Here is a 22,034-nt window from a genome sequence, read left to right as displayed (position 1 = left end):
CGTGATAGTAGATCCATGACTTTAGAACTACATTTTCAGCTTGGTGTACACGACTGTAGTCTCAGCTGCTCAAGATTGTTTGTGTCTAGGAATTCAAAGACAGCAAGGGCAACAAAGTGCTACCTTGTGTATGAGCATTCCCAGTGCACGCTTGTACAGGTGTGCTTGGGGCACACGTGAGAAAAGTGCTGCTGAGTGATGACAGGTTTGGTTTTGTTGCTTAATGAGCCAAGTACCCACTGACGAGAAGTACCGACCAACTCTCACATTCCTTACTTTACTATGGAGAAAAGGTATAAGACCAGTATTGATGAGAATGCGCAGCACTAGCCTGTCATGCCTGATTGGGGTATGAGATTCCTGACCTCTGAATACATGATAGTTACTGGCATAATGTGTATAAATGCAGACATACATGTACCAAAAAGATATATAGATGTCCCTATCTGTGCTAATCATAAGAGCTGAACATTGGGAACAACCAAGATGTCCATTGGCAGTGAACTATAATACATTAATCCTGGCATGCTCATACAGTAGAACACTGTGCAGTAAGAAAGTATCCCACAGGGCCCACATTCACAGACCCATGCTGAGCTGAAGAAGTCAGACAAACGAATATACACTGTGAAATCCCACTGACATATCAAGAAAGGGTAGCGTGTCTACAGCTACAAGTGAGGGCACCATGCCTGAAGGGCAGAAGTCTTAGCCTGGAAACGGGTCTGTGTATGCATTTTTAAGAATTGCTGAGCTTTGAACATATGCCTTATACTAAGCTTTCGGAGTTTTTTGTTGTTTGGGTGTGTGTGTGTGTGTGTGTGTGTGTGTGTGTGTGTTTTGCCAGTCCTGGGTCTTCAACTCAGGGCCTGAGCACTGTCCCTGGCTTTTTTTGGTTCAAGGTTAGCACTCTACCACTTGAGCCACAGCATCATATCTGGCTTTTCCTATATATACGGTGCTGAGAAATCGAACCCAGGGCTTCCTGTATGTGAGGCATGTATTGTACCACTAGGCCACATTCCAGCACCCCATATAATAGATTTTAATTTTTTTTTTTGCCAGTCCTAGGCAAGCACTCTTGCCACTAGGCCATATCCCCAGAACTATAATAGACTTTTAGTACTTATCAAAACAATTTTAAAGCCAGGCGCTGGTGGCTCACGCCTATAATCCTACCTACTCAGGAGGCTGAGATCTGAAGATCATAGTCTGAAGCCAACCTGGGCAGGAAAGTCTGTGAGACTTTTATCTCTAATTAACCACTAAAAAACTGGAAGTGGTGCAGTGGTTCAAAGTGGTAGAGTGCTAGCCTTGAGCAAAAAGCTCAGGGACAGTGACAGGTCCTGAGTTCAAGCCCCATGATCAAAAAAAAAAAACAGAAACAAATGCTAAAAATTCAAATCATATATGTACAACTACTGATATAGAAGAGTCTTTGTAATACAGAGAAAAGGTTATAAAGGAATGCAAACTATGTGTTGTTTCCATGCTTGTAAGACACAACATATATGTTGCACAGAAATAGGACAGATGATAACACTCATTCATTAAAAAATATTTATTGAGCATGTAATATGTCCCACACATAATTTACCTAAAAGACATTTACACACTTCACTGCCCATGCAGAGCCTGTCACATGCACTGCTTGCTGCCAACCGCTCCACTGAGCCATAGACATTTGGTGCCTGCCACATACACAGCTACAGCACAACTCTGCACCATACACGTTTCAGGGGGAGTGGCTGAGTAAGGGCAGCAAGGAGACAACTGGCACAAGGTGTGGACACCACAGGTACAGGTACTCAGGCTGACATGCATGTGTCCGAGATGTCTATAATTACACATAGCTGGGAACACAGACACTACAACCACCCCTGGGTGAACAGGGGCCACCACAAGTCAAATAGCTGCACACACAGGCTACTCTAGAGGGACGGACGACACTAGGGTTGAGCCCAAGCGCTTGTCTGTGAAGGGCATGACATCACCTGCAGGCAGAGAGCTGTTAGCACGAAGTGAATGCCATGTGCCCGTTACAACAGTGTGCACGTGGGCAGGTGCACCTTTACCCCCTCACGATGTACACCATGCCTACAAAGCAAGCCTTCACTGTCATCTCCAGATAGGAAAGACTTTCTCTCCAATCTGAAAGATAAAAGAAAACAAATCAGGTAATTCACCATCTCCTATTGACAATAGCATTTCATAATAAATTATCACTGAACAAGGAATGGCATTCAAGTACAGACACTGAAATGACAAACATTTAAATTTTCACTACACAATTATCACAAAGTGAAGAAGAACCCTTGGACCATGGTTTCTTTCTCTCCTGACTCCAAAAGAGTTCCATTCCCCAGTATCCTCTCAGATTTGCAACCTCATGCTCATCCAGTGCTGTTTCACCACCACTTCACAAGTAGAAGCAAAGTCTGAGCAGTCCTTCAACACTCTACATCTCACACACTCAAATATGATACACCATTGCTGTGGAAAGGATGCCTAAGACTCTACACTAAACTTTCCAGGACAGGACAGAAATGGCCACACATGGCATAGGTCTCCTCTCATTGACCAGCTATGTCACCAATCTTCCTGGGTAAGGATTAAATAAAGTGCTGTGAGAAAAGTATGGGCCTAGAGCCATGCCAGGTGCAAAGAGGCACTAGCATGGTTATGAAGCCATCTTCCTAAGGACCTGTACCCACCAAACATAATTTACAACTATATCTTACTTTTTGAAATGTATGGTCTTGACCAGAGGTAATAGCCAAGCTCAGAGTGACAGACATGTGCCTTCTCCACACTGGGTTTCTTTGCAACACAACACAGCCTGTGACCACACCTCCTATGTGGACTGGAACTGGGTCGTCCATCATAAACAAGGTTTGCTTCCAATGGGTAGTGCTGCAAGACAGGGTGCAATCACCTCCAAGCCTGATCCATCAGTCCCCACAGGGCCCTGCCCTCCTGGTGACCCAGTTTTTCTGTGTTTCACATCCTGTGCCCTCCTGAGAGCCTGGGGACACAAACCCAACTTCTTGGGTTAATCAAGTAACAGAGACATCCCAACCATAAGATCTAAGCCTTTATGGGATACAACAGTATAAAAGCGACCACAAGGAAGCAGGTATCTTACTTCAGACACAGCAGATGGGGGATTCTGGACACAGTTCAGGTTCTAGAAAGTGAGGACTGCTTATCATTGCCAGCAGCTGAACAGGGAATTCAAGGTCACCCTAGACTCCCAGTCAACACTAGTGTCCACCCAGGGGGATGGCATCCCTTGCTAGGTACAGATGTCTGGTAGAATTGTGGTTAGAGGGGCACACACAACTGAGCCAGGCCCATGAGAAGTGAATTTAGACAGCTGCAGCCTGGGTAATCGTGAACTCCAGAGTTCTCAGCTGTGTCTACTACCATCTCTAGCTCTCAGGGCCGAACACACACATGCCCACCAGTGTCCAATGGACAAAGCCTAAGCCATCCCCTCAGCTTTTTTCATTCCCAAAACACTTTGTTCATCCTCTCCCCCTGACCTGGGCCAAGTGTTAGGGAGCATGTCTATCAGGTCTCCACTAGGAGTGTCATAGAATCAGCACTGTCTCATGGGCTAAGGACCTGTGAGCAGTCAAGGCCTCCACAGTGTAACAACACTTCCACATCAGAGAAACCCTTCAAGTGATCTAGTCAGCATATGGCCACCTTGGGCAGTGGCAAGAAGGGAAACCTTCTTGGTCATGTGGCCACATAATTCTCTTGAACCACCTGGCCAAAGGACACCCAGAGCACAGGGGCCCCATCTACTCCCCACCCCACTCTCCATCACTCTCCCTGTGTCCATCCCCTATGCCCACCACCACCACCACCACAGGTCCCTTGGGGTTACTCACGGATGCCGTGGGCCATTGCTGATCACCTGCTGCGGCTGCCCCTCCTCCATGCTCCGGAACCGCACACTGTACCAGGCTGTGAAGCCATGCAAGGTGCCAGCCTTTTGGATATCAAAGTGCAGCTCACCACGCATGGTCTGAACTCAAGCACAGGATACATGATGGGGCTACAGACTGAAAATTACACCAATGACAACTCCAACCTAATCCTAATCTGAACCCAAGTCTATGAGATTCCCTGGACCATGCAGACAGCCTTAAGTGATTCAGGTTCTGCTGCACATATCCATCCCAAACTCCTATGCTGCTGGAAGCTGCCTGCACACATATATAGCACTCACTAGACCTACCCCTAATCCTAATCGTGAGCAAGACAGAAATTCTATAATCGATGACAGCTGAAAACACTAAAAGAACATGTATAATGAACTTGCTGTAATTCAGTTACTGTAATTAAAGTGAAAACAGTATGATTTTGAAAATGTCAAGATTAAGTAGGCCTACAAGTAACTGAAGAAACTAAGAAACTAACTGTAAAGAAAATGACGTAAAAACCAGAAAGACAAAATCAAAATAGAACATAAATGCAAACAAAAGGAAAAAGCATATAAAAGGAGTATGAACCACTTATTCATAAAATACAATAATCTATAATGCACAATCCACACCCTCTTGAAGTCTGTACTGTGTTAGGCAGGTGCCTAGCAAATTCACAGGCAGTGGATTAACATCTGGAAGGAGCAGGCTGCCCTCCTCTTACCTCTAGGTAAGAGTTCTCATGTCCAACTGCACAGTTCTCATGTCCAACCGCAATATGGTGCATGGTTCAGAGAGCCAGTCTTCTGGCTTCAAGATATGATTACACTTGGGTTTTGAGAAAAACTCCTTGATTGCTAACGATCGGGTGAAAAGGCCAAAGTACAGACTCAAGGTCATTAAGCTTTAAACAGCCTGGCTTCTTCCTTGGAAACAGTATTCATTCTTGCCTTCACCTTGAGCTTGAAGAAATCCTGAGGACCGGCCCCTGCCTGGCAGGATCTACCCACCTCCTTGCTGAGACTTGTAGGAGCAGTACCCAGAGCTGGCCAGTTACCCTTTAATATCATAGGTGGAGATTTCAGCAGCTACATGCCAACTATCACATGACCAAGAGGATCGAGTTATAGCTGTTTGCTGTAGCTTTTGATTCTATTTTCAGATATCCTACTTTACCACAAATACATAAGACACTCTTACTCCTGGTTACTTCAAACAAACGTACCGTATGTCCAGATCTGGAGTGGCACCCAAGCCTCAAATTCTGGTACAGAACAAATGCAGCAAGTAACAAACAGGGCCCACACTATTACACAAACCTGCATCCTAGCATTGCTGCCCCATCCTGCCTGCTCCCCATGTCCCCATCCCCAGTGCTAACCCTAACCCTTCCCTCCCATGCTGTGTTCACATCCCCACTCCTATACCTAGCCCTGTGCTCATCCCCTCTTGTGCTCACCCACTCCTTTGTGCGGGAACCACCCCTCCCAGCCCATTACCAACTCTTTCTCTATTCCCAATCACATACCCAACCCTTGTGCCTACCTCACCCAAACACCTGTACCAACCCATTTGTACCCAAACCCTCTGCCTTTCTCTTCCTCCTTGCTTCCCTCCCCCTATGTGTCCCCCCTCCCTGCCTATACTATCAACCCCTGTGCCCACCCATGCCCCTTGCTGTTCCAGTCCTGACCCTCCTGTGTGGGCCAGAATGCCATCTATGTACCCCAGAAATGTTTTTAAAATTAAAAACAGTAGTTAACTCTGAAATATCAAATCACATGTTTTAATACAGACTATATTATACATACATATTTATGAACTTATTTCCAATAAAAATGTAAAATAAAATTGGAAATAGTCAAGTATGAAGAAAAAATCCATTTTCTAAACTCCTAACATTTAGATACATTGAGTTTCCCCCCATGTATACCTACCTAGTCCTAAGTATTTATGCAAATAGAAGTCATTCTGTATAAATGGTTTATCTTGGCAACTTTATCACCTCCAATTTCTAGTACCATTAATATTCTTAAAATTTATGTTATTTTTTCAAACAACTGTGAATTCTTCATTCAGATAGTTAATGCCATTTGTTATGTAATGCTATTTGTTTTCATAGATTTCCATGCTCACCATAACTACAACCCATGATGGGAGGCTATGGTGAGTGATTGGCCACCTCTAATACCCTTTCTCCACAGCTCTGGTGCATGACACATATCTCCTCTGCATATCACCATACATGCAGATGGCTGCTGACAGGCATGCACAAACTGTTTCCACTTTTGTCCATCTTGGACATAAAAATATCATTAAACTTCCATTCTAGTTACTTATAACATAACTGCTCAATATGTTACTAGTAATTGTACTGATTTTTAACAATAATCTCATGTGAATATTCATCTTTAGTTTTATTTGACTATAAGACTATCCAGCAAGTATCTTTTCCTGAATATTGTCTTATAATCCTGTTTTGCTGACTTCTGGAACATGAGCCATGAAGTGTTTGTGTTATTGGTTTCTGGGTGATTTTCGCTACAGCTATAATTTGACACAGGCCACAAATTCCTACAGTGCATGTTACAGTGTTATGCATGAAATACATGTCAGTGTCTGGTATGGAGAAGAAATGGCATTCCTCCAAGGGCTACACAATAGGCTCACAGTGGGCTGACTCAGCCTTCTCATTCACAAGGCACTGCTCCTGTCCTGAAACTTCCTGCAACCCACCCCAGGCCCATAATCTCCTTTCCTGTTCTGCCCCATACCTTGTAGTTATTCAACCTCTGGCAAATTTCAACACCTGGATGAAGTCCCTCTCTGCCTTCTTACCCATGTTTTCCCAAATGAACTACAGGACATTGTTGAGGACACTCTACCTCTGTTCCCTTGACTTTTGACCTAATGCTTCCCATACATTAACAGGGGAAGATTTCGCATGTTTATATTGCTTTTCTCTTTTCTTTTTTATCTAAGTTTTTATTTAAGGAAAAAAATCTAGTTATCACGTCCATGCATGTGTCAATAAGGCCTGGACTGACCTGGTCCTCATTGGCGGGATTGAACATTCCCTGTTCTTCCTGGTTAATTAGTCCTTCCCCAATCTCCATGCTGCTCTCAGAAGAGGAAGGCTCATCAGGCCCTTTAGAGCACAGGCAGCCTTTAAAAGGCCAAGACTCATCAGAAAATCATTTTTCTTAAATCAAGAAGCTCAGCTGGGAATGTGGTTTAGCAGTAGAGAGCTTGCATGAAGCCCTGGGTTCAATTCCTCAATCCCACATAAACAGAAAAAGCTGGAAGTGGTGCTGTGGCTCAAGTGGTAGAGTGCTAGCCTTGAGCAAAAGATAGCTCAGGGACAGTGCTCAGGCCCTGAGTTCAAGTCCCAGGACTGGCCAAAAAAATCAAGAGGCTCATCCATACAGGGGTGTCCTGGCATAAGAACAAGGAAATGATCATGGAATATTCTTTTCTTCACAAAATACCAGAAACAGCACCAATATATTTCCTGACTCTTTGAAAAAAATTAAAATTATCACTGGGAATATAAGCATTTGTGTTACAGAGACAGGTACAGTGGCACACACCTGTATTCCTTATTACTTGGGAGGCAGAGACTGGAAGATCTAAAATCAAGGCAAGTCAGATCACCAAGTTAGCAAGACAATATTTTAACCAAAAAACTGGTCATGGTGAAAGGCACCTGTAATCCCAGCTATGTGGTATGCATAGGTAGGAGGATCAAGGTCCAAGGTGGGTCCTATTAAAAAATGCAAGATATACAGAAGAGGAGCTGTGGCTCAAACTGGGTAGAACACTAACCTTGGTCACAAAAGCTCAGGGACAGCACCCAGGACCTGAGTTCAAGCCCCATAGCCAACAAAAAAAAAGCAAGGCTCAATGAAAAATATAGCTACAGTAAAGCAAGGTAAACATGTGGCTTCATTGGTAGAGTAACTGCCTAGCAGACCTAAGATTCTACAGTCAAACCTAGCCATGCTGCCACATTTTGACATCCACACTCTTAAAGACTACACTTTTGAACATGACCTTTTCCTTCTCATTATATTTGGAAAGATAGATTAAAACACATCTGTATCAACTCACCTTTAAATCTGCAAGGTTCTTTAGCACTAGAATTTAGCAAAGGGCCCAATCGGCAGCACAGTCTAGTTCTCAGGGGCTTCTCCCAGGCTTCAGGGTCCACTCTACAGAACAAGAGCCTTATTCCCACAGGACTCTCTTCTCCTGCTCTTTTTTGCTAGGTCTTCCCTCAACAGAACACACTTACCACATTAGGCTTGTTCTGCAATAACCAACTCAGAAGCTGGATGAGTACTCAAGGAATGACGAGGAAGAAAAGGTGTGAAAAGTCATAGCAAAGTTCCTGAGGTCATTTGCAGTCTCTAGCTATATGAGACAACTCTTCTGCAACAAGAATGACTGCTCCTCAGAGGATTAACTGACTGCCTCGGAGGAACAGATACACTCATACAAAGTAGTAAAATTCAGGCTTGCCCTCACAACTCCTTCCATCCACACAGAAGCCCCATATCAAACTTGAACACTGCTCTCCCAGCCCCTTCCTTCTTGCCAGAAACACCATGGTGGCCCCGCACTGTGTGCAGGTCACACACACTTACTTAAGTGCACTGAGGTTGAACTCATAGGCATTGTCCCAGAAGAGCACCTTGCTGTGGTAGTCCTTGTCGGCACTGCAAGGCACCAGGTATAATGCAGCTGTGGTTGGCCAGATGACTCCATCCTCCTTCAGCCATGTGTCACGGGCACACAGGATGGACTCAATCATGAACTCAAACTACACAGGATGAAAAGACACATGAGAGGCATGTCACCAACACTTTACCATGTCATAGTCAGTATGCTGGAGCCCAGCACAGAGTTTCAGTTGGAACATCTTGGCCTGGTCAGCACATGTAAGAACTAGAGGGTTTCTTCTGCAGATGCATGGGACACTCACAAAGGAGTGCCATAGTCTGCATTTGTTTACTTTCTTATTTTCAAGTAGTTGTACAAGGGGGTTTCAATTTAGCATGTCCAATTACATGTATAATACATCCTGATCAGATGACCCCTTCCATCATTTTTCATACACACACCCAGCGTGGATTCAAATCCTGTGACTTTCTGAATGTTTACACTGGGAGTCAAGGGTAGCAAACTGAAGAAATCCTCACACTCACCTATCCAAACATTTGGACATCAAAGTACTGATTTCAAAGTGCCCCTAAAGTACTGCAGGGCTACAACTGCCAAACAATCAGTTAGTGAAGTATTACCAGAATTTTCACAATCCTTTGGCTAAAATCCATCCTTAAAAGCCAGGAAATCGCCAGCACTGGTGGCTCACACCTGTAATCCTAGCTACTCAGGAGGCTGAGATCTGAGGGTTGAGGTTCAAAGCCAACTCTGGCAGGAGACTCTTAGCTTCAATTAACCACCAGAAAACCAGAAGTGGCGCTGCGGCTCATGTGATAAGACTGCTAGCCTTGAGCTGAAGATCTCAGGGACAGTGACCAGTCCCAGAGTTCAAGGCCCATGACTAGAAAAAAAAAAAAAAAAGAAAGAGAAAAAAAAAAAAAGGGCAGGGAATATGGACTAGTGGCAAGAGTGCTTGCCTTGCAAACATGAAACCCTGGGTTCGATTCCCCAACACCATATAAATAGAAAATGGCCAGAAGTGGCGCTGTGGCTCAAGTGCTAGCCGTGAGCAAAGAGATGACAGGGACAGTGCTCAGTCCCTGAGTCCAAGGCACAGGACTGTCAAAAATAAATAAATAAACAAACAAAAGCCAGGAAATCATGTAGCTGCCCATGGCTTTTCTGTAGATGTTAAGTCAGAAAAGCACCTGTACCACCTCCTCAAATTCCATACCCTAAAGATAAGATACACCGAGGAGGCCTGTCATCTCTGAGACTCAGTGGGCCCAGCACAGACCAGAACCCCATTAAAAAAGAGAGGGTCAGGAAGGGACTGAGGCTAGGGACCTTTATGCCCAAGCGCTTGAGCACTTCAATGTCACCGTGGATTTCAAACGCGTTGACAAAGTTGAACAGGTGCTCAAATTTGTCATTGAAAATGCTGCAGTCAATGACAGTCTTCCTGCTGGTGTTGACAATGATGAAGGGCAGGTGGATGACTGAGTTGGGTGGGGGTGCCTGGTGGGCCTGCTGCTCCACCTGGCTGTTTCTCTGCACCAAGTTCTTGAAGGCAATTTGCTGGAGGATAAGCTCCTGAAGCTGGGACTGCTTCTGTTTGATCCGCTCCAGCCTCTGCTGCCGCTCTACCTCTAAGTTCTGGCACTCCTGAGCAGAGTTGGTAGGCAGGCCGATCCACTGGATCTCCTTTCTCCTTGGGGATGATATTCATAGCCATCATCACATTTAAGGCATCGTAGACACGCCGCCGGATGTTCTTCTGGTCATAAGCTGACTCATTTGGTAGGATGTGGTTATTGGCAGCCCTGAACTCTGCAACAAGGTCATCGGCCACCTCGTAGGAGGTGGTCCCTTTTCTCTGCACCTTCTCACACACCTTCATAGAGAAATGTCGCAAGCCCTTGTCATTCTTTTCACCTTTCCTGTTACGTTTCCCAGCAGACCAAGGTGAGGAGTCAGATGGCTGGTTCTGGGGACAGAAAGTGAGTGCTGGGGGTGTGTGGTCTTCCTACCACAATAGTGTTTGATGCTGCTGGTCTCTGAGGTGTACCAATCACCACTTGCTATGTGATGTTGACATTAGACTGCCCTAAGGTTTTTGGCAAGAGCTGCTTTCCAAGTGTGTTCACTGTGGATGGGTGCACAGCCACCAGCGATACCACACCTGTCCCAGGACTAAGGTTCAGGTCTATAAAGACCTTTAGTTCTCCGTTGGCTTCGATTAGACTGGCATCTTTTGCCATGTTATCAGACCCAGGAACACAATGCAATACCGTGCACCCTCCACAGAAGAAAATGGAATTTTTAAAAGGTCCACTTCCTCTTTTTGGTGGTAAACTACAGATAAGGGTCTTAACGACTGTCCAGCCAGAGATAGTTTCAAATCTCGATTCTCAGATATCAGCCTAAGTAGCTACAATTACAGGTGTGAGCCAATGTTTAGTTTCTTTTTTCTGGAATCAAGTTCTGGCTATGTGGTCTATCTGCCCTCAAATGCCCCATCCTTCTGCCTTAGCATTCTGAATGCGAAGATTACCAGTGTGCACCACCATTTCGGGCTATGGTGAACCTTTTAAAATACAGATTTCAATGCAAATGTGATTGTTTCCTTCTTAAGATCTTTCTATTTAAAGATGCTTAATGTTTTGGTTTGGTTTTACACATTCTGCCTTATGTTTCTTCAAAAGCTGTACCCGGTTACAATGACAAACAACTGTAAGTCTAGTGTCTTCAAGATATTCCCAATACTTCCCAGGCATGTCCACTGGAAAACACTAGCAAATCCACTAGCTCCCCACCTGCCCTGATAGAATCTTTTCCACTGTCCATGAATCCACCAGAAAAGCCCTGCACGATTTCCATGACTACTGTACCATAGCCTCCTCAAAGAGCCACCAGCTGTAGGGCTCAACCTCATCACAGAATCACTGCTGGAGGCTCAACCCTCCCCTGACCACAGCCTAAACTCTGAACACCACCTGCACAAAGTGCCACAACTCCTGAATCAGAGCTCTGATAAGAACCTGGTCTCCACCCCTCTGGACCTAGCAAGTTCTTTCTCATCATACCACTTGCTTCCCATGTTCTCCAGTCCTATATCAAAGCTGGACCCATCAGCAGCCATGTCTCCCTCACTGGATGGGCACCACACAAGGCCATGTGGTCTGTCCTCTTTTTGTCCCACAACTGGGACAGCAGAAATAGGTACAAAGTGAGAATTCACACTGGAAACATTTACATAGGAGAATAAGAAAATATTAGCTTTGTGAACCAAGAAAATCCCGCTTTTCCTGTATTATCCTACAAACCCATAATGTTACTGATAAGCCAGCAAATATGGATATTAAGTCTTCCGGTGTTTATCTCTGGATTACACAATTCCAACCCAGCCAAAGGAACAATGTTCTCTGCTACAATCCCATCAATCTCTGCACCCAAAAGCCACTGGGTAACACTAAACCACCACTTATTATACAAAGGGGACCTTGCTGGAAGCATCGGTTACATTCCACTCCCTTTCCCCCAGATGTTAGTTTTCTTTATTTTTATGGAAAGAGTAGAAAGACAAGGGCAATTCACCTCTACCTGTGAGTGAGCACTGGAGAGTAAGACAGGAATGGCAAAACACACACAAGTCTCACAGTTGCTGTGTTTTTTGAGCAGCAAGGGGGCTAGCCTAAGGCAAGCAGAGCCACAGAAGCAAAGACACTGATGACTGAAGAAACAACCTTATCATAAGGCCTAGAGTTCTATACTATCTTGAGGAGATTCATGAGAAAGTTACTTTAACATGGACTAAACTGTCCATAGTTATTTTTTTGGTTTGTTTGTTTTGGTTTTTTTGGCCAGTCATAGGCCGTGAACTCAGGGCCTGAGCACTGTCCCTGGCTTCTGTTTTGCTCAAGGCTACTAGCACTCTGCCACTTAAGCCACAGCGCTACTTCTGGCCATTTTCTGTATATGTGGTGCTGAGGAATCGAACCCAGGGCCTCATATATACGAGGCAAGCACTCTTGCCATTAGGCCATATTCCCAGCCCCATAGTTATTTTTTGAACAGTTAAAAATTTAAGATATTAAGTCAATGTTATTACAAAAATAAAATCACAATCAATCATGATTTTAGAAGACTCCAGGACAAGAAGTGCAGAGGTCCCAGCACTTTAGCCAGCAATTACAGCCTTACCAGTAGGCAGGTCCCCATCCACTCAGACACCAGCACATCCACCTTCTCATGCAGCACCACATCCTCCACCTTCTGCTGAAACACGGTGATGGTGTCAGCAAAGCCATTATGCAGGACCAGCTGGCCTGTGTGCTGTGCCATCTCACTGGCCTCCACAGCATACACCTGCAGTGTCAAGATGCCCATCAGCCTTGCCCTGACTCTGTACAGAGCAAGCACTAGAAAAAACAATGGCAGAAGGATGCTGTGTTCTAAACAGTGGTGGACAGTGTAGACAGGGTTACTCAGCATCCTGCCTCCTTTCCATGCCTCCTGCACAAAATGCAGGCACAAGTGCTGGTGAATAGAACATTCACTGACCCAGGACCACAAAGTAGATGCCCATCAAGATGAAACAGTACATCTTTAAAGAGCCGTATCTGTAGCCAGATTCAAGTTCTCACGTGAGGGTCTGGGGAAGCACCAGGATGATGGTCCTTACTTGGCACAATTTCATCATAGTAACACTGCAGTATACACCAAACATCTTGTCCACTTGTCAAGCTGTCACCAGGCTGAAGTATAGCCCAACACAGACATGCAATAAAGGGAGGAGAGGAAGGCCAGCATCAGGGGAAAAGAGGCCTGTGCTGGGTCAAAGCATAGACACATATCTTTCTGTACTGAACTGAAATGATTCCTCATGACCCAGTCCCACAAAAGCATTGCTGATCACTCCATCTTCTCCTGCTCTACTCATGCTGCTCTACTCATGGCAGCTGGTAAAGTACACCACAGAGCCTAGACTACAGCTGGACCAACTGCCTCATTCAAGCACATGAACAAAACAGATGAGGTCCCAATGAGGTTAACACAGTCATCCTGAGACAGCCATGCAGCAGCCATCTTCAAACCCAAACACTACCTTAGACCTTGGCCTCAGCACAAACGCTTTTGGTCCAACTCACCGCCTTAGGCCTGGCATGATGTGCACAGAAGAGGCTGATGATCCCAGTGCCACAGCCCACGTCCAGGATGACCTTGTCCTTCAGGGATTCCTTGTTCTGCAGGATGACACTGTGGTATTTTGTGTTCCGAGGCTGGTCTGCCAACATTTCCAAGTGAAGTTTCTAGAGGAAACATATCAAGAATCAATGCAAGGACCTGCGCTGTGCCGAGATCTGGTCTGAGGAAGAGGATGCCACAGCTCATGCCCCCAATCCCACACTTAAAGGTATATGCAACAAACAGGTTCAAAAGTAAAATGTTTAATATAGAGGCAACTACTGCTTCTCTCTATCCCTCCTCAATACCTAAGTGAACAAAGAACAGGTATGGATAAACATCAGAATGGAGGAACAGATACCACCCCACCAGGAAAGGCATCACATACCCATGACCTATCTCCAAGAGAAAATACTGAACACATCATGGGATAAACCTAGGAGGAAGCAGCCTAGAGCCCCCAAAGGTCTCTCTTCATAGTAATTTACCCTTAATTATTTTTGAAAGCTGACACTATAGCTTGAAGTGTGATGTCCAAGTTGGGCCTGGTCACAGCCTGGGGTAGAAAAACACCTGATCCTGATGAGGCAGAGAAAAGTACTTTCAAAGGCTGTAGAACTCTGATTGTAAGAGATAATGACACACTGCTGTGAAACCAGCAGGGTGAAGAGAAACCCAGCAAGGTGGGTACAAGGCTAAGGAAGCCTAGAGAGGCCTGCAGAGCCCTCTGGCTCCCCACAAAGACACTGTCATAGAATGAAACAATGGAATGGACCAAAGGAAGTCATGGCATGAATAGAAAAGTCTCTTGTTCATAGTATAGGAGACCACTTTAAATACAAAAACACATTGGGCTGAAGGCAAAAGGATGGAGAAGGTATGCCAACACATCAATCAGAGGAGAGCTGTAGTTGGTACATGAACATCTGAAGAGGCATTTTTCAGAGCAGATAATGTTCCGGGGATGAAGACATCAGTTTAGAGTGAAGGAATCAGTTCTTCCAAAGAGCATCAAATTCTCATAATTTTTGTACCTACCAGCATAGCTTCAAAACACAAAGAGGAAAAGCCAATAGGAGCAGAAGAAGAAACAGGTTCACAACTGAGGCTGAGATCACAGGAAACCATTAAGCCCTGTATATGACCTGCACACCAGGGAGAAGGTCAAGACCACAAAACGAAACAACAGCAAAAATAACCCTTGTCCCTAATCACTTCCAAAGCTATGCAGTACTGATTCAATGGAGGAGAGCAAAAAATGATGATGAAAAATAACCTCAAAGCCATAAACACCCAAGGCTGCCAGGAAGCTGCTAAAACCCAGAGCTACTGACTTGCTGGCTCTCCAACCTTCCATAGGGGCAGTGATGATGAGTTGGGAGCTACAAAAGCAGATAAACGCTGCCTCTGTCCACAACTGAACCTAGGACTGGCAATTGGGCACCTGTAGGAGGAACTAAGGTAGGAAATTACCTTACTCTTAACAACAAATATACACCATGTGACTTTAGGCATCTCATTGTTTAAAACAAGATATAGTTCTAAAGGAAAAAGGAGCAGGAGCACCATCACTGAAGAAAAGCTCTGTAAGTGGGCATCTGACTGGGGAGGCAGACTTTAGCTTTTCTTTATGGACTAAATCCCAAACTGTGTGGACACTTTTAACATTGTAAATTTTGGAACAAAGCATGCCTAGGAGAAAGTGTATGAAAAGTACTGGTGCAGTACAGCTAATCCCCATGCCCCAGCTTGCACACAAACACATGCCAGCCACAGGACCACCTCTGACCAGGACCTCCACAGTTTTCAGTGGCACTGGTCCTCTGCTCCTGGTTTCTGTTCATAAATGAGACAGCTTTACAGAACTGAATCCAGTACGCATGGCCCAAATCTTCCTTCTTCTACTCACTGTGACATTCACATGGAAAGAAGCTGTACATACTTTTAAACTGTCTGGGACACAATGGAAGAGCTGAGCAGTAGGAGACTGGGCCAAGAAGAAGGCCTGCACCTGATCTAAATAGGACATCAGGAGAAAACTGGCAAGAAGACCCCACCAGCTAAACAGGGAACTTGGAAAGCAATACCAGAGTCCCATAGCTGCCAAAATATTCTTCATCCTGCCAGGTGTCCTCAGGGTCATACTCCTCCACCTGCTTCCCAACATGATTTGCAGGAATGTACCCACAGCAGCCTGCTCGCTCGCCCCACCACCAGTCAGCTGTGGTTTGTCTCAGGATAAGAATTCCCCTCTCAAAAAACTGAGCTGAAAAAAGAAAAACAGCGAGAAGTTAGGATTCAACCGAGATCCCAGTAACTAGCATCTCACCAGTGGGAAATCCCTATCATTGGTAATCCAATCAGACTTCAAAAGGAATCAGCTAACCAGGCACTGATGGCTCACACCTATAATCCTAGCTACACAGGAGACTAGGCCAGCCCATTCTCAAAAGTCAGTGAGACTCTTATCTCCAAGTAACCACCAAAAAAACTCAAAGAGGAGCTGTGGCTCAAATGGTAGAGCACTAGCCTTCAGCAAAAAAAGATCAGTGAGAATGCCCAGGCCCTGAGTCCAAACACCAGGATTAGCACAAAAATAAAACAAAGAAAGAAATCAGCTTGTGATGACAATATGCAATTTGTAACCATAACAACAGGATTTAGGTTTTTATGGAGCACCCATCTGAAAGGACACACTTAGTTGACACTTTGAATGAGTGAACAGTTTTCCAAGAGCACAAAACATAACTCTTTGAGCAGCTCTCCACTGCACAGCCATGACACATTGGTTTAGTTATGGGAGGCAGCTATGTTCCTGCTACACGCATATACTTTTTGCTCCCTATTTTGGATAATAGTGAGTTTGAACTCAGGGCCTTGCTTTCTCTGCAGGTGTGCTACTACTTGAGCCAGGGCTCCAGCCCTTTATGTGTTGTGTGTGTGTGTACACATAGGCATGCATGGATGCATGCACTCAACAGTACTGAGGCTTCAACTCAAGGCCTGAGCTTCTTGGCTCAAGGTTCTGTAACTTAAATACTACTGGCTTTTTGCTTATTAGTTGGAAATAACTCTCTGGGATTTGTTTCCCCAGCTTGCTTCATACCATGATACTCAGACATCAGCCTACTGTGTCATTAGCATTACAGATGTTAACCACCAGCACCTACTTCTATTTATTTTTTAAGTATGGTCTCACTATTTGACCTGACCTTGACCTTCCCTGGACCTTGAATCTCCAACTTAAATGCCCCATGTAGTTAAGATAACCATCATGTTACACCATGCCACTGTAGTAGTTGATATAGTGGTTTCACAAATTTTTTAATAATTGAGATGGGATCTCACACAAAGATTGCTTGTCTTAAACAATAATCTTCCAGATTTTCCACTCATGAGTAGCTAGAATTTCAAACATGAATCACTGCCTCTCACTGTCTCTACAAGTCGGCCTTTTTTTTTTTTATGGTTGGGGGGTGGTTTTCTGTTTTATTGTTCAATCAGGAGGCTAAAACCCTGGGCCTGGGTGCTGAGCCTGTGCTCTTCAGCTCAAGGCTAGTGCTCTATTACATTGAGCCACAGTGCCACCTCCACTTTTGTAATGAGTAACTGGAAATAAGTGTCTGAACCTAAGTCCTCATATCTCAGCCTCCTGAGTAGCTGGGCATAAGCCACTGGTGCACAGATTAGTAGTAATCAGTCTTGCACCCCTGATTGTGAGTGTTCTGCAATAAAGTATCTAGAAAGAAAGATCTGGACAGGTCCTTCTTCCTTCTTAGCTGCTCAGAGATCCCATCCTCTTTCATACACCATCACCTTCAGTTGGAACTAAGAAGTGAAAGTGAAGCACAGGTCTTGTAGTGTTGAAACATCTGGACACTTCTTTGTTGAGATATTGCAAAAGTCTCTTCTTATCAGGCAAATCATATGCTACTGAGTATAGCTACCTGGGTCTCGTCGGTGGCCGCATAGTCTGCAATGGCCACGAACTCCTCAGGATGAGGCTGCCATGGCACATTGTTCTGCAGGAGCTGAAACTTGCCATCAGAATGCACAAACTCTTCCTCCTGTTCACCACCAATGACACAAAGACAGTGAAATACTTTTGGCCTCTCCACATTCTTACCTATGTCTGTTTCTATCCCTCACCCAACCCAACCCCCACAAACTCCTCTGTCTCCCTCTCCCTCTCCTCTCCCTACTCTCTCCTTTTCCCTGTCTACCTCCTTCTTTCTCTACCAGCAGTTTGGTTTTAAATAGTCATTTTAAAAAAATGTGTGCGATTTACATGGGTGGTTGTTTCTAGAAAATTTGAGGACCCTCATCTTCACTGTGTACCTCTTATGGAAGATGATTACTAGCCTAAAAAGAATGTATCCAGAAAATTCACGAAAAGGGGCACATTCACAATCCTTGGCTTCACAAGAAATGCTTCTTAAAGTGATAAACCATGCATCTATGGAAGGTGCTAGAGACCTGGCATTATTTTCCATTGTACCAGCCACACCTAGGCAGCCCATCCATGACCATGCAATGGAGAAATCAAGGAGCTCCTTCCCTCTGCCCCAAGCCTCCTTCTATCAGACACAGGTAGCCAACACTGTCTGCAATGGCAGAAATTCAAACCATCCTTCCTTTCTATGAAACAAATCTGTCCCAACACGACATCTTTAATTTTCCTAAACATCAAACTAACCTATTTCACTTTAGCAAATGTGAGGGAATACAATAAGGCACACACAAACACACACACACAAATTAAAGCGCCCTATAACTGCACTCTCACATCTCAAGACATTTAACAGACACATTGGTATTTATCCTTTCATTTCTAAAAAGTTCACACACCAAGATGGGAATATGGCCTAGTGGTAGAGTGTTTGCCTTGTATACATAAAGCACCGGTTTAAAGTCCTCAGTACCACAACAGACAAAAAGCCAGAAGTGGTGCTGAGGCTCAAGAGGTAGAGTGCTAGCAATGAGCCAAAAAATGGCAGGGACAGTGCTCAAGCCTTGAGTCCAAGTTGTAGGACTGGCAAATAAACACAGAAAAAAAAAATAAAAGGTTCATACATCTCCTGGGCAAAGCATTTGTTGGGATCATACATTGCTGCCTTAGCACTATGTTTAACAATTCCTTATTCTTATTTTTCCTCATCGTTCAGCATACTGTTCCATACTACATTCTGATACCGGTGTAGCAGTCCACTCTTAGAATTATCAGAACTTACTTCCCAAGCTCCTAAATTTGCAGACTGTTCTCAAGACAAACTTTATCAAACATTAAATCATTCTACATGTCCTTGACAATACTAGGAGATGTTATAAGTAAAAAATTGATCAAAACAATGTATGTATTCATGACTTTCTTTTTCCCACCAAAGTCTCTCAGACCCTCCATGCGGGACCGACCCAAGGGGGGCCTGCCCTGGGTTTGGGGGGGGGGGGCGGGTGGTTCAGCGCGAGCTCACATACCTGGTCTCGTGGTGTCCCGGCAGCGGCAGAGCCGAGGCGGCGGCGAGGTTCCCTGGGCCGGGCCTGGGCTTCAGCGGCCGCGGGTCGCTCGAGCATCGGCGGTCCGCTGCGGGCGGGGCGCAAGCGGAGCCGGGGTCCAGGGAGAGTATGGGGAGCAGTTCTCCCCTCTCCACGCGTGTTCCCGGAGCCTTGCCCGAAGCCGCGGCGGTGGAAGCCTGGTCACCCATGGCGGGAACGAGCGGCGGCGGCGGCCCTACACGCGCGAGACGCGCGGCTTTCCCAGGGGCACACAGAACCGGAAGTGTGCCCGAGCGGCGGCGGGGTTCCCGGGGCCGGTCCCGAGCGTGGGCGGGCTTCGCGGGGCCGCGGGCAGGTTGGAAGCGGCGGCGGGCCTAGCCACGCTCGGAGCGCGCGGCTCGCAGGTCCGCCCTGCATTGCCCGTTCAGCAGTCCCGGCGAAGGCGGAGGCGGGGGCGGGGGCGGGGGCGGCGGCGGCAGCCTTGTCCAGGCTCGCCACCAGCGGCAGCGGGGGCGGTGGGCTCCTGCCAGCAGGGCGAAAGCAGGGCCGGGGTTCTGGCAGACGGGGTGCCGTTCTCCCCTACACGCGGGTGCCCTTCTTCCATGTTCGAAGGGGCGGCTGTGTTGCCCATGCCTGGCGGGGATGCGCAAGGCGGCGCGGACAAGGGTGTGGGGGGTTGTGCTCCCGCTTCCTGTCCGGTCAGGGCTGGGCTGCTACGTGCCGGTCTGTCTGCCTCACTTGTCCGTGCCGGTGTGGGCTACGCGATGGTCTGGCTACATGACAGGTCCGTGCTGCGTGCTGGTCCGGCTGCCTGACAGGTCCGGGCGGGGTGACGCTCCGGCTTGCGAGCTGTTCCGGGTGGGAGGCTTCTCGGCCTGACAGTTCCGGGCTGAGGGCTGGTACGGCTGCCTGACAGATCAGGGTCGAGGGCTTCTCCGGCTGGCGTGCCGTTCAGAGTGGGGGAACTCTACGGCTGGCGGGCCGTTCCTGGTGTGGGGCCTCTCCGGCTGGCGGGACGTTCCGGGTGCGGGGGGGGCCTGTCATGCTGGCGGGACATTACGGGTGGGGGGGCCTGTCCGGCTCGCGGGACGTTCCGGGTGTGGGGCATGTCCGGCTGGCGGGAGGTTCCGGGTGGGGGGAATGTACGGCTGGCGAGCCGTTCCGGGTGGATTGCCTCTCTGGCTAGCGGGAAGTTCCGGGTTGGGGGACTGTACGGCTGGCGGGACGTTCCGGGGGTGGGGGGGGCTGTCTGGCTAGCGGGGCGTTCCGAGTGGGGGGGGGGCCTCTCGGGGTGGCGGGACGTTCCGGGTGGGGAGCCTGTCCGGCTAGCGGGACGTTCCTGGTGGGGGACCTCTCTGGCTAGCGTGCCGTTCCGGATTGGGGGACTGTACGGCTGCCGGGCCGTTCCGTGGGGTTGGGGGGGGGGCCTGTACGACTATCGGGCCGTTCCGGGTGGGGGGCCTGTCCGGCTGCCGGGCCGTTCCGGGTGTGGGGCATGTCCGGCTGGCGGGAGGTTCCGGGTGGGGGAATGTACGGCTGGCGAGCCGTTCCGGGTGGATTGCCTCTCTGGCTAGCGGGAAGTTCCGGGTTGGGGGACTGTACGGCTGGCGGGACGTTCCGGGGGTGGGGGGGGCTGTCTGGCTAGCGGGGCGTTCCGAGTTGGGGGGGGGGGGGCCTCTCGGGGTGGCGGGACGTTCCGGGTGGGGAGCATGTCCGGCTGGCGGGAGGTTCCGGGTGTGGGGGGCCTGTCTGGCTAGCGGGGCGTTCCGAGTCGGGGGGGGGGGGGGGGCCTCTCTGGGTGGCGGGACGTTCCGGGTGGGGAGCCTGTCCGGCTAGCGGGACGTTCCTGGTGGGGGACCTCTCTGGCTAGCGTGCCGTTCCGGATTGGGGGACTGTACGGCTGCCGGGCCGTTCCGTGGGGGGGGGGGGGGGGGGGCCTGTACGACTATCGGGCCGTTCCGGGTGGGGGGCCTGTCCGGCTGCCGGGCCGTTCCTGGTCTGGGGCCATCTCCGGCTTGCCGGCAGTTCCGGGTTAGGGGCATGTACGGCTGGCTGGCCGTTCCTGGTAGGGGGGCCTGTCCGGCTGGCGGGCCGTTCAGGGTGGGGCGCATCTACGGCAGGCGGGCCGTTCCGGGTGTGGGGCTTCTCCTGCGGTCTTGCATTTACGGAGGCGGGCGGTCTGGCATATGAAGCTGCATTAAGTAGCTCAGTTTGGTTACCTAAACGCTGAAAGATGTTTAGAGTTGGGATTAGGGATGTTTCAAATAAAATATGGAGGGCTGAGGATATGGCCTAGTAGCAAGAGTGCCTGCCTCACATACATGAGTCCCTGGGTTCGATTCCCCAGCACCACATGTACTGAAAATGGCCAGAAGTGGCGCTGTGGCTCAAGTGGCAGAGTGCTAGCCGCGAGCAAAAGGAGGCCATGGACAGTGCTCATGCCCTGAGTTCAAGGCCCATTACTGGCAAAATAAATACATAAATAAATAAATATATGAAAATATAAAATATAATGAGTTCTGTGGAGGACAAAGTTATAATTAACAATCCTTGAAGAGGGATTAATAGAGAGATGTATACTTTTATTCATAATAGTGGTTCTTTGTATAAATGTTGAATAGCTATGATTACAAGCGGACTTAATCTTGATGTTAAATTTAGAAGAGGGGTGGGGCTGGGGATATGGCCTAGTGGCAAGAGTGCCTGCCTCGGATACGCGAGGCCCTAGGTTCGATTCCCCAGCACCACATATAC

The 22,034-nt window shown here is 47.4% G+C and overlaps 2 protein-coding genes and 1 pseudogene across 2 annotated transcripts; all 3 read right to left on the bottom strand.

Annotated features, from left to right (window-relative positions):
- Positions 1 to 1,546: 1,546 nt before the first annotated feature.
- On the bottom strand, positions 1,547 to 5,294 carry LOC125352084 (protein arginine N-methyltransferase 2-like). The gene is made up of 3 exons (XM_048347290.1): positions 3,900 to 5,294; positions 2,742 to 2,913; positions 1,547 to 2,151 (listed from the first exon to the last, which is right to left on the bottom strand). Exons 1-3 carry the CDS (start codon positions 4,031 to 4,033, stop codon positions 2,119 to 2,121), a joined length of 339 nt encoding a protein of 112 aa, XP_048203247.1. The 5' UTR covers positions 4,034 to 5,294; the 3' UTR covers positions 1,547 to 2,118.
- Positions 5,295 to 7,808: 2,514 nt separating this feature from the next.
- On the bottom strand, positions 7,809 to 20,087 carry LOC125352083 (protein arginine N-methyltransferase 2-like). The gene is given in 7 exon segments (XM_048347289.1): positions 7,809 to 8,757; positions 12,804 to 12,968; positions 13,751 to 13,912; positions 15,875 to 16,032; positions 16,035 to 16,053; positions 17,735 to 17,854; positions 19,263 to 20,087. Coding segments are annotated over 7 exon segments (900 nt in total). The 5' UTR covers positions 19,359 to 20,087; the 3' UTR covers positions 7,809 to 8,577.
- On the bottom strand, positions 9,203 to 10,909 carry LOC125351554 (annotated as a pseudogene).
- Positions 20,088 to 22,034: the final 1,947 nt, after the last annotated feature.

This window comes from Perognathus longimembris, chromosome 5 (assembly GCF_023159225.1).
Source record: "Perognathus longimembris pacificus isolate PPM17 chromosome 5, ASM2315922v1, whole genome shotgun sequence".
Lineage (NCBI taxonomy): Eukaryota > Metazoa > Chordata > Mammalia > Rodentia > Heteromyidae > Perognathus > Perognathus longimembris.
Note: the sequence above shows the minus strand (reverse complement) of the source record. Positions and strands in the feature narration are given on the sequence as shown.

What these genes read in the sequence shown, in the direction of transcription:
- LOC125352084 (XM_048347290.1), bottom strand. Translation starts at nt 4,033, where the DNA reads ATGCGTGGTGAGCTGCACTTTGATATCCAAAAGGCTGGCACCTTGCAT. An exon ending in AGCAATGGCCCACGGCATCC is followed by an intron (nt 2,914 to 3,899) that starts GTGAGTAACCCC and finishes CCTGTCTTGCAG; the next exon opens with CACTACCCATTGGAAGCAAA. An exon ending in AAGACCATACATTTCAAAAA is followed by an intron (nt 2,152 to 2,741) that starts GTAAGATATAGT and finishes TTTATCTTTCAG; the next exon opens with ATTGGAGAGAAAGTCTTTCC.